The sequence below is a fragment of the Gobio gobio genome, assembly GCF_949357685.1.
Source record: "Gobio gobio genome assembly, chromosome: 19".
NCBI classification, from domain to species: Eukaryota; Metazoa; Chordata; class Actinopteri; order Cypriniformes; family Gobionidae; genus Gobio; species Gobio gobio.
The window spans coordinates 1441329-1453828 of NC_137112.1; the positions used below are offsets into that span (position 1 = coordinate 1441329).

Consider the following 12500-nt stretch of genomic DNA (forward strand, 5'->3'; position numbering starts at 1 on the left):
CACACACACACACACACACACATAATGCAGAACACACTCAGTGCCACACACACACACACACACACACATAATGCAGAACACACTCAGTGCCACACACACACACACACACACACACACACACACACACATAATGCAGAACACACTCAGTGCCACACACACACACTCACACACACACACATAATGCACATTTCAGAATCACACTCATAATCCCAGCCGTGCTCTTGATGAGTCTGCAGATGTGAGTGTGTGTGTGTGTGTGAGTGTGTGTGAGTGTGAGTGTGAGTGTGTGTGTGTGTGTGTGTGTGTGTGTGTGAGTGAGTGTGTGTGTGTAATCTGCGTTTAATCTCAATCCTGCTGTCAGTCAGAGGAGGATGATTGACAGCTCAGGTTTTCCCGCTTGAGTGTTGATTATTTCCTCATATTCTCCAGTGTTGCGGCTCCTCTCTTCCCAGTCTGTCAGTATCGCTCTGTTTACTTCCTGTCTCTATGAAGCCCCGCCTTCTGAAGAGCACACTGTGCTCTGATTGGTCGGCTGGAGCGGTGTGTTGTGATTGGTGTTTGGGAAATGTCCCGCCCCTTAACATAACCACCAGTTTAAACACACGACTAACTAACTCAACCAGGCCCCGCCCCTTTATTCTGCGCATTCATTATTATAATGAGGAATATTGTGACGTGGAAGAAACTCAAGATGGCGGCGTTTCAGAAACACTGAGAGAAGAGCTGAAGACTCACCAGCTGAATGATGTTGGTGACGCTCTGCCAGTTGGCGAGTTTGATGTTGTCTCCTCCATCCACCAGACCTTGATAACCCTGAGCGAGAGAGAGAGAGAGAGAGAGAGAGAGAGAGGTCAGAATCACACACACACACACACACACTCACACACACATCAGTGACTCTTGTGCATGTGCAGCGTCTCATACCTCATAGATCAGGTAGACTTTGGCGCCCACAAAAATGCCCATGCGCGTTACAGCACGAACAGCAGCATTCATACCTGCAGGAAATCACACACACACACACACACACACACACACACACACACACACACACACACACACACACACACACACACACACACACACACACACACACACGCACGCATTTAATGCATAAAGTGCATTTGTGTTTAAAGGCACAGTGTGTAATTACTCGACTCAGAGGCGTGTCTTGACTCATGAGTGGGCGGAGTGTGTGTCCGCTCATGTGTGTGTGTTTGATCCTGTCACACACATGTGAGTGTGTTAAAGTGATGTTGTAATGTTGTCTCGGCGCTACTATGAGACACTTGTTCACACTGCAGTGAGCGAGATCATATGAGGCAGGAAAACACGGCATTTTGGGTAAATCAACAACAGCAGTGTTAATTTTGACAGCATATTTTGATTTAGTTTTAGCCATAGTCTTTTGACTAAAATGCCATTAAGTTTTAGTCATATTTTAGTCGACTAAATATCATAAGATTTTAATAAAATCTAATGAGTTTAGTTCAATTGTAATACATTAAGCATTTAAGCATCACTTGAACTGACATTTTGACGTCATTTTGTTTTTGACATTAAAAATACACGAAAGAGCTCAATTCACTTTTTTGTTTGTTTTTTAAAAACATCTCTATAGTTTTTATAACTTTCTATTCCTGTTTTAGTCAGTAGGCCATATCAGGTCAAGCTAAAGCTTCAAATACGTTTGTTTATTTATTTTTTTAATTTCAGTTAACATTTATTTAATTTCAAGTAATGAAGATTTTTTTAATGGTTTTAGTGAACTATTATAACCCTGATACTTTATTGAATATGTGTCAAATACTGGTCTTTCCTCCTGACTATGAATTAAATGGGAATTAAATTAAATACAGTTTATTGTGTAACCAAAAACGAATATATAATGCGTGACTTTCCTCTCGCTTTTATTTGTTAACGATAATGACAGTAAGTTTTCGTCATAGTTTTTGTCATCCAACACTAGTTTTTATTTAGTTATCGACTCGTTTTTGTCAGTGAAAAAAGGTCGTTGACGAAAATCATGACGAAAATTATTCGTCAACGAAATTAACACTGGGTAAAACATGGCATTCTGGGTAAATCAACAACAGCAGATTCACACAGTCAGACTAACTGTGTTGAGCTGGAGAACAATGAGGAGTTTCTGTCCATCAATGATCCAAACAGTGGCTAATAAAACACAGCGGATATTAGTGTTGCCATGGTTACTGCACAATAACACGCGGGGATGATGTCACTGATGGGCGGCGCACACACACTGATTTAAACATTCACATTTGGGATAAAGTCAACACAATATATAACACTGATCTAGAGGAGATTCTAATCCTAAAAAATCTTACATACTGCGCCTTTAATGCAGCAACAACAGCGACATAATGCCTACGCAATGCAAATTTTGTTAACAAACATTTGCATGAACGAATAAAAGATTGAGTTACATAACAGTCAGTCCATGCATTACTTCTGCCTCTTTATTCTCCTGTGAATCACAGAGAACTGAGAAAACACACATTGCGTTAGTAACGCATGAAAGTGCACGAGTGGATTCCTCTACAGCAGGAAGTAGATGTAAGATGTGCATGATGTGCATCATGAGTGCATGCGTGTAAATGCATCTCAAGCGCCGTTTAGGAATGTATAAGTAGAGTGAGCTGTCAATGCACTATATATTTGCGTTTATTGTGATGTTTACCCTGCGCGTCCCCGCCGCTGGTCAGAACCGCGATGGCTTTCCCCGCGCCGCTCATCCGCAGCTTCTCAAAGTCCAAATGGTGCATGATGGAAGATCACAGATATCAGCCGTTAACAGCGGAAAACACACGCACTGATTCCCGTGAAAGCTCCTTACATTCACCGTACGCAGCGCACGAATTGTGTCGGGGGCGCGCGCTCGTCTCTCCGCCTCTTCTTTGTTCTGCGCGTTCACGTCTCGAGCTATACTTTTCTGCTCGTTTTCGAATAATTAAGTGATAAAACATCGAATTATCTCTAATGTTCTTATAGTCATTATAACTAATTATACGTATAAACAATAACTATTGTTCAATTAATGCTCGAATAGACAGTGAATTCCTCAATTCAAACCTTAAAAATATACCCCGCTGACTGCATCAGCGTATTTTATGGCATAATGTGTAATGTTTTAACCGTAAAAAAGTTAATGAGCTAAAATATTAATGTTATGTTTGGAAAAACATTGACATAATCTGTTGTTGCGGGTCTGAGGTGAATCTGAGGTGTTTTGCCGCGCTCTGCTGGTGACGCGCGGAACTGAGCGGTTGTCATAGACGCGGAGTGACGCGCATGCGCATGCGCAGTGACTGACGGACAGCAGCGATGTGATGTTCAGACGCGATCGGGTTCAATATTGACGCATTTCCGAATAAAACCTTAACATTTATCAACATGAAATTAACCCGCAAACTCGTCCTGGCTCGGGCTAAAGCGTCGGACCTGGAGAGTGTGAAGAAATTAAACTGCTGGTGTGTTTTCTGCTGTTTGTTAGCGGTTAGCCTGTCGTTTATTATGATTGTCCATGTAGTCTGAAGTTAGATGTGTGCGTTTAAAATGAAGATATTTGCTGAATAACTGTTTTCTCTAATCATTTCTTCGTGTTTTTAGGGGCTGTAATCTGACAGACGTGAGTATTGAATATTTTTTCTCATTTATAATGTTCAAAATACCATAATATTACAAATAAATGCCATAATATCACAAAACTGTTAGCTATGGAGGAGCATTTCTGCCACATGAGAACAAAAATCATGCTTAGGTAAATCTTAGTTATATACAAAGTCATAATTTTGACCTAATATGTCAGTTTCCAATTTTTATCTCAGAAATTTGACTGTGATGTCATAATTTTATTGCTGTAAAATCGATCAATAAACATAAAAGTTTGTTGTTATACGTGTTTATATATATATATATTAGGTCTGTCAAAAGATTAATCGCGATTAATCGCATCCAAAATAAAAGTTTGTGTTTACATAATATGTGTGTACTCTGTTAATTATTATTTATATATAAATACACACACATTCATGTATATATTTAAGAAATATTTGCATGTATATACATTTATATAATCTATAATATATATATAAATGTTTTATATATAAAAATATTTTTTTCTTAAATATATACATGCTTGTGTGTGTATTTATATATAAATAATAATTAACAGAGTACACACACATATTATGTAAACACAAACTTTTATTTTGGATGCGATTAATCTTTTGACAGCCCTAATATATATACATACATATATATATAGTGTTTTCCATATTCATATGCCATAGTATATCCAACTATTATATAATATGACATTCATTCAGCACCGTAGTGTATATAAATGTGTTCCTTTTCCCACAGATCTCCATATTTGAGCAGATTCCTAATGTGGAGGTTCTCACACTGAGGTTTGTTTTGAGCTTTCTGGCAATAATCGATAATAATCTCATGATATATCTGTGACAGCGGCTCTCTCTGTGCTCTCAGTGCCAATCACATCTCGTCTCTGGAGCACATCTCGTCCTGTCAGCACCTCAGCGAGCTCTATCTGAGACGCAACAACATCCAGAGTCTGTGCGAGCTCCAGCATCTGAAGGGGCTGAGCCGTCTGAAGGTCCTGTGGCTGGCGGAGAACCCGTGCTGCGACCCTACTGACCCGGGCACATACCGGCTGACCGTCATCAGAAACCTGCCCGGACTGCACAAGCTAGACAACCAGGGTAATGCTGTTACTCCTACATCACAGTAATCTGATTACATAATGCACGATACTCCTACATCACAGTAATCTGATTACATAATGCTCGTTACTTGTAATGCGTTACATTACTTGTTACATCAAAAAGTAATCTGATTACATAATACTCGTTACTTGTAATGAGTACTTTACTCGTTACATCAGAAAGTAATCGGATTACATGCTGTTACTTGAAATGGTTACATTACTGGTTACATCAAAAAGTAATCTGATTACATAATGCATGTTACTTGTAATGAGTTACTTTACCTGTTACATCAGAAAGTAATCGGATTACATGCTGTTACTTGTAATGGTTACATTACTTGTTACATCAAAAAGTAATCTGATTACATAATGTATGTTACTTGTAATGGGTTACTTTACTCGTTACATCAAAAAAGTAATCTGATTACATAATGAATGTTACTTGTAATGCGTTACTTTACTCGTTACATCAAAAAATAATCTGATTACATAATGCATGTTACTTGTAATGAGTTACTTTGCTCGTTATATCAAAAAGTAATCTGATTACATGCTTTTACTTGTAATGAGTTACTTTGCTCGTTACATCAAAAAATAATCTGATTACATAATGCACGTTACTTGTAATGAGTTACTTTGCTCGTTATATCAAAAAGTAATCTGATTACATGCTTTTACTTGTAATGAGTTACTTTGCTCGTTATATCAAAAAGTAATCTGATTACATGCTTTTACTTGTAATGTGTTACTTTACTCGTTACATCAAAAAGTAATCTGATTATATAATGAATGTTACTTGTAATGTGTTACTTTACTTGTTACATCAAAAAGTAATCTGATTACATAATGCATGTTACTTGTAATGTGTTACTTTACTTGTTACATCAAAAAGTAATCTGATTACATAATGAATGTTACTTGTAATGCGTTACTTTACTCGTTACATCAAAAAATAATCTGATTACATAATGCATGTTACTTGTAATGAGTTACTTTGCTCGTTATATCAAAAAGTAATCTGATTACATGCTTTTACTTGTAATGAGTTACTTTGCTCGTTACATCAAAAAATAATCTGATTACATAATGCATGTTACTTGTAATGTGTTACTTTACTCGTTACATCAAAAAAGTAATCTGATTACATAATGAATGTTACTTGTAATGAGTTACTTTGCTCGTTACATCAAAAAATAATCTGATTACATAATGCATGTTACTTGTAATGTGTTACTTTACTCGTTACATCAAAAAATAATCTGATTACATAATGCTCGTTACTTGTAATGCGTTACTTTACTCGTTACATCAAAAAGTAATCTGATTACATGCTTTTACTTGTAATGAGTTACTTTGCTCGTTACATCAAAAAATAATCTGATTATATAATGCACGTTACTTGTAATGCGTTACTTTACTTGTTACATCAAAAAGTAATCTGATTACATAATGCATGTTACTTGTAATGTGTTACTTTACTTGTTACATCAAAAAGTAATCTGATTACATAATGCACGTTACTTGTAATGGGTTACTTTACTTGTTACATCAAAAAGTAATCTGATTACATAATGTACATTACTTGAGTAGTTATATTGACAGATGAAATCATGAACCATGAGCAGAAAATAATCAATTCATTTATAAAACGTCCTTGTTTAGTTGTACAATAACGTAATATATAGCTCAAAGATATGAATATTCATGAGTTTGTTCTGTCAGTGGTTACAGAGGAGGAACTCACACAAGCATTAAAGGAAGGGGAGGAGCTTGTGAGCCCTCCAGGCCCCGCCTCCACCAGCTCAACCAATGGCCTTACAGAAGCAGACTCCGAGAACGACCCTCTTAATTACAGTATGGAGGAAACCAAGTAAGATCTGGTGTTTGTTTCTGCTGTGTTTGCTCTGTGGATGTGGAACTGAACACACACTGATGTCTGTGCAGTAAAATCCGTGCTCAGCTGGGAATGAAACTTCTGCCTCGAGACAAGTTCCCATCGCTATCGTCCCCGCGAGAGGCCGGAGACGCGTCTAAGAGGAAGGTACAAACCGGCACACACACACACACACACACACACACACACACACACACACACACACACACACACACACACTGAGGTCTCGTTCAACACAAGATCATATGCAGAGTTGGGGAAAGTTCACTTTTAAAAGTAATTTGTTACTTCCCCAATTACGTTACTTTTTATGGAAAGCGTTACACATTTGCTCTGGATGAGGCTCTTCCTGGTGTTTTTTACTTTGAAGTTTTAATGAGCACATTTTTAAAAGCAGTTATGTATTTTTGAAAAAGTAACTTGAATATTCGTTATAATATACTCGTTACATCTAAAAGTAATCTGATTACATAATGTACGTTACTTGTAATGAGTTACTTTACTTGTTACATCAAAAAGTAATCTGATTACATAATGTACGTTACTTGTAATGAGTTACTTTACTTGTTACATCAAAAAGTAATCTGATTACATAATGTACGTTACTTGTAATGAGTTACTTTACTTGTTACATCAAAAAGTAATCTGATTACATAATGAATGTGACTTGTAATGCGTTACTTTACTCGATACATCAAAAAGTAATCTGATTACATAATGTACATTACTTGTAATGAGTTACTTTACTCGTTACATCAAAAAGTAATCTGATTACATAATGTACGTTACTTGTAATGCGTTACTTTACTCGTTACAAAGTAATCTGATTACATAATGCATGTGACTTGTAATGCGTTACTTTACTCATTACAAAGTAATCTGATTACATAATGCACGTTACTTGTAATCAGTGATGGGAATAACGGCGTTACAGATAAACGGCGTTACTAACGGAATTCTTTTTTTCAGTAACAAGTAATCAAACGAATTACTGTTTCTCCCGTTACAACGCCGTTAGCGTTACTGAGGAAAAAAATGCGGCGTTAGTCGCGTTACTATAATTGAGCTCACTGAAGCGCTTTTCATCCGAACAGGCTCTCTGTCAGTCGGACCTGCAACGTGTGTGTGTGTGTGTGCGCGCGCACCAGCCATGCGTGTTGGGGGTGGGTGCGGTGGTACACATAACTGATGATGATTGGTGGGTGGGAGACAAGGTTGAAGTTGATAGGTTGAGTTCACACCTATTTTTTTCACGGTCTATGGTTCACACACACACACACACACACACACACACACACACACACACACACACACACACACACACACACACACACACACACACACACACACACACACTATTTGTAAGAAGTAACTAGTAACTATAACTAATTACTTTTTTAAAGTAACGTGCCCAACACTGCTTGTAATGCGTTACTTTCCTCGTTACATCAAAGAGTAATCTGATTACATAATGCTGTTACTTGTAATGCGCAGGGTTGCCAACTCTCATACTTCCAGGCTCAGTCTAACGCTCTCACTCTGCCCACTAATCTCACGCCAAACCTGCTTTTGATATTAAACTTAAGCCCTATTCGCAGGGGATTAGTTGTATCTGGACCTCGTGTGATTTAGAAATGACCCCCCCCACATCTGAGTTTTGCGCATTCGCACGGGATAAGCAAGCCTGTGATTTAACTCCCGGATATGATGTCAAGACATGTAAACGTTTTTTCGTTATAGATATAGCTGTATGAAATTATAAACAGCCGTATTGATATCATTTTGATTGTTTTATAGTAATACAAATAATTTAGTTCAGTTGGAGAACAGACGCAATTAAAAACTGAACTGCGCAATAATAACAATATCCGACGGAAGATTCAGTTTCAAAGCTCAATGTAAAAGCGCCCATTTAAGCGAGTTTGTCATATGTTCTGTTTTTGTGTTTTTCATTAAGAATAATATTAAACACATTCAAGCAATTTACTCCCAAATTGCTCATTCTAAAGTTAAAGTATAATCCGCGCGGGAATTCGACGGTGCGCATTATATGCAGCCTAGCTCTATTCTTCGTGAAAGATAACGATAAAAATGCGCACAGGAAACAAAAACCTTGCAAAAATTATTTATGATCCGCCTAATCCCGGCCAAATCACAGATGCCGATTCACACAGGACTAATATTATCACTGGACCTCGTGTTTGGTGAAATATGGCAGGCCATTTGCGGGGGAATTTTTATTTTACAAATTACAGACATGGCAGATTCGCACGGGATTAAGATCACAGACATTCTCTGCAATTATTACAATTCACCAGAGGTCCACAGATAATACTAATCCCGTGCCAATAGGGCTAAAGGATTTAGATTTTTAAAGTTTTAATGCAAAATTCAAGCAATAAATCGCTTTTTTTAATCGCAAATCGTTTTTGCGCTAATGTGGCCTAACAGGTAAAGCCAGAGGTGTTGTTGTGACTCTCTCGTCTCCTGGTGTGTGTTTCACGAGCTCAACACTTCTAGATCTGAGTCAGTGAATGTGAATGACTTGATTATTACATCAACCATATTTACAGGATTATTATATTATGGAGAGTGACGGAGATCAACATTGTGAACATTAATGTTAATGTTTTTATTGTGTTTAGCCCTCAGGTATTCCTCATTAATTAGTCACACTCATACTCATTGATGGTCAAATTAAATAAATGTTCTATATTTTAATATTACAATAATATATAAATATATTTAATTGACAATAATTATTGCACAAATAGTATTTAGTACCAAAAGATCTCTATAATTTTATTTATCTATAAGATAAATAAATAGTTCAATAATATGTATTGAATATTTTGAGGATATCTTTTGGTACTAAATACTATTTGTGCAATAATTATTGTCAATTAATGACCACTTAAAATATTTTTCTTCTAATATTTTTATTACAATTAGTGTAGTAATTAAGATTAAAATAGAGAATTACAATGCAAAGAGGAGAATTAGAGTCATTATGTGGCTGGAAATATAATATAATATAATATAGGTGCCTTTATGACTCTTTAATAAATATACATGTGTCTAATCTAGTTGCTCAAAATATTGCAGTTTTGCATTTTAATAAATATTTAGATATGATCAAACACTAGATTTCTTTAAATGTGAAATTTTAAAAGGTTAATAACTCCTAATATTGTTAATGATCAGGGAGAGTGTGGGATATATTTAGGGTCTGGGATTGTGTGCTACAGCTGTTTATGATACTTCTAGAAGCACACACATGTGAATATTAATGCATGCGAGCACATAATTTAACCCAAGAAATGTTTAAAATAGTGCTGAGGCAAACGTGTGTTTCCTGTACAGTAGAATATACACATGAGAACTGATACTGAATCAAGATCCATATCGATATCTCAGTCCAAACTGCAGTGCTCATGTGCAGCTGGTGTGTGTGTGTGTGTGTGTGTTTCAGAGTCACACACTGGAGGCGGTTCTGCTCCTGCTGAAGGATCTGGACATGGAGGAGCTGAGGATGGTTCAGTCCATCACAGAGAGCAAACTCAGATCACACAGTCGACAGAGAGACACTTCTCCCATCTGCTCGTAAACACACACACACACACACACTTACTATAAGGCTTTATTTGTTAAAGCATTTGCTAACATGAGCTGTATAATTCTTACTGCTTTTATCGGTTGTTCATGTAAAAATACAGTTAATTCACGTTAACTTCTGATTTAAATGCATTAGTTAATGTTGAAATGAACGAAGAATGATATTGTTCATATTAAAGTAAACTTTTAAATAAACTTTTGCTGATAGTTTCCTCACCCTCATGTCATCAGAGATGTCCATGTCTTTCTTTCTGCAGTCGAACAGAAATGAAGGTTTTGGATGAAAACAGTCCAGGGTTTTTCTCCATATAATGGACTTCAATGGGACCCAAACGGGTCAAATGACAGTTTCAGTGCAGCTTTAAACGACACCAGATGATGAATAAGGGTCTGATCTAGACAAACCATCAGCTTCTGAGAGAAACCCAGCAGTATTTATGATATTATTTTACCTCTTATCAGACGAGCGTGATCATCTCTGAGCTCAGACATAACTTCCGCTTAGTGAGGTCAAAATACGTGCGTGGTCATAGATATATCAATAGTAGATGCTCATTCTACTGATCCGTGCAGTCGCTAATGAGGCATCTACGTGTACATCTATGACCACGCTCGTATTTTGACCTCACTCTCCTGAAGTTATGTCTGAGCTCAGAGATGATCACGCTCGTCTGATAAGAGGTAAAATAATAGCATAAATACTGCTGGGTTTCTCTCAGAAGCTGATGGTTTGTCTAGATCAGACCCTTATTCATCATCTGGTGTCGTTTAAAGCTGCACTGAAACTGTCATTTGACCCGTTTGGGTCCCATTGAAGTCCATTATATGGAGAAAAACCCTGGACTGTTTTCATCCAAAACCTTCATTTCTGTTCGACTGCAGAAAGAAAGACATGGACATCTCGGATGACATGAGGGTGAGGAAACTATCAGCTAAAGTTTATTTAAAAGTGAACGAATCCTTTAAGTGATGCATTAATGTTGATAAATGAAGCCGTATTGTAGTGTGTTGTATAATCAGTGATGTGTTTGACGTTAGTCTCAGATATGATGATGATGATGATGATGATGATGATGATGATGATGTCGAGCGTGACCAAGTGGCCTTTTCCTCTTCTAACTCAAACACTTTCCCGTTTTGGAGAAACTTTTCTTTGTGATGAAGTGTAAGAATCTTAATGTGTTGAAATAATACACACGAGAATGTATTTTTTTATGTAAATAAATTCAGGTGCACGAGAATATTTATTGTTTCCATCATAATCTACACAATTTTACAGAATACTGTACATAAGTAGCAAAAACAGGAATTGAGTGTCATTTAAACCTGAACCAATCACTGATGAGGACGCGAGTTATCGTCTGTTTCAATCCTCATGGCTTTTCTCCAGGAAGTCCGTCAGCGTGGCGTTATCCACCGGGATGAGGAGATACTCCACGCCATCTGTGCCCTGACACACACACACACACACACACACACACACACACACCTTTAGTGATCACTTCAGTTATTAATTATATTTATCATAACGTTAAAGTTTTGTTAATAAATGCAGTTGCTAATAATATCACGTTTGTTTATTGTAAATTTGTCAGAGTTGCTGAATCTTCAGCTCTAGAGCGTCAGAATCACGTCTAGTCGGACGCTTGAACATTTTCAATCCATTCGTGTGAATTGGATGTGTGTATTAATCGAGAGTTTGAAGCGAAATAGACGCGTGTTCAAGCCATTCCAGGAGAAAAATGTCATAAAACACCTCTGCCTCTTTTCATTTTCATTAAATATATATATTAATCATTAATAGCCACACACACACGTGGTCCAGGCGACGCCTACATCATCTTCACTGCATGTGTGTTTAAATATCCTAAAATATAAAGTAGGGACGCACTGATATGATCTTTTGGGGGCGATACCGATTTTAACAAGCAATTATTGGCCAATACCGATATTTGTCACTTGCGCTCTTATTTGAAATTGTCATTTAAAATAGAGTTTTTAAAGTAAAAACAAAAACATTAACTCATAGCCGACTAGCTAGTTTATATCTGCATTATCAAACAATTATAATCTAATGAACATACACTGGATCCTTTTAACATTCACCAGGCCAACATAAATATATATGTTTATATTAGGGCTGTCAAAAGATTAATCGCGATTAATCGCATCCAAAATAAACGTTTGTGTTTACATAATATATGTGTGTGTGCTCTGTATAATTATTATTTATATATAAAT

At 36.8% G+C, this 12500-nt stretch overlaps 3 protein-coding genes across 3 annotated transcripts in view; 1 reads left to right on the top strand and 2 right to left on the bottom strand.

Annotated features, from left to right (window-relative positions):
* Positions 1-3265, bottom strand: part of pfklb (phosphofructokinase, liver b) — a 36146-nt gene extending 32881 nt beyond the window's left edge. Inside the window, exons 1-3 of the mRNA XM_079844717.1 lie at positions 2702-3265; positions 925-998; positions 736-813 (exon numbers count right to left, since the gene is read on the bottom strand). Coding sequence (XP_079700843.1) covers positions 736-813; positions 925-998; positions 2702-2786 — 237 coding nt within the window. The 5' untranslated portion in view covers positions 2787-3265. The remainder of the gene's footprint in view (positions 1-735; positions 814-924; positions 999-2701) is intronic.
* Positions 3266-3357: 92 nt separating this feature from the next.
* Positions 3358-10486, top strand: LOC307143520 (cilia- and flagella-associated protein 410-like). Its single transcript, XM_079845155.1, has 7 exons — positions 3358-3491; positions 3631-3649; positions 4387-4433; positions 4513-4745; positions 6473-6620; positions 6695-6791; positions 10117-10486. The coding sequence occupies exons 1-7, from the start codon at positions 3415-3417 to the stop codon at positions 10249-10251; spliced, it is 756 nt and encodes a 251-aa protein (XP_079701281.1). The 5' UTR covers positions 3358-3414; the 3' UTR covers positions 10252-10486.
* Positions 10487-11165: 679 nt separating this feature from the next.
* LOC307143129 (ATP-dependent 6-phosphofructokinase, liver type-like) overlaps positions 11166-12500 on the bottom strand; it is a 61908-nt gene continuing 60573 nt past the window's right edge. The window contains exon 30 of the mRNA XM_079844434.1: positions 11166-11709. Within this exon, the coding sequence (XP_079700560.1) occupies positions 11626-11709 (84 nt within the window). The 3' untranslated portion in view covers positions 11166-11625. The remainder of the gene's footprint in view (positions 11710-12500) is intronic.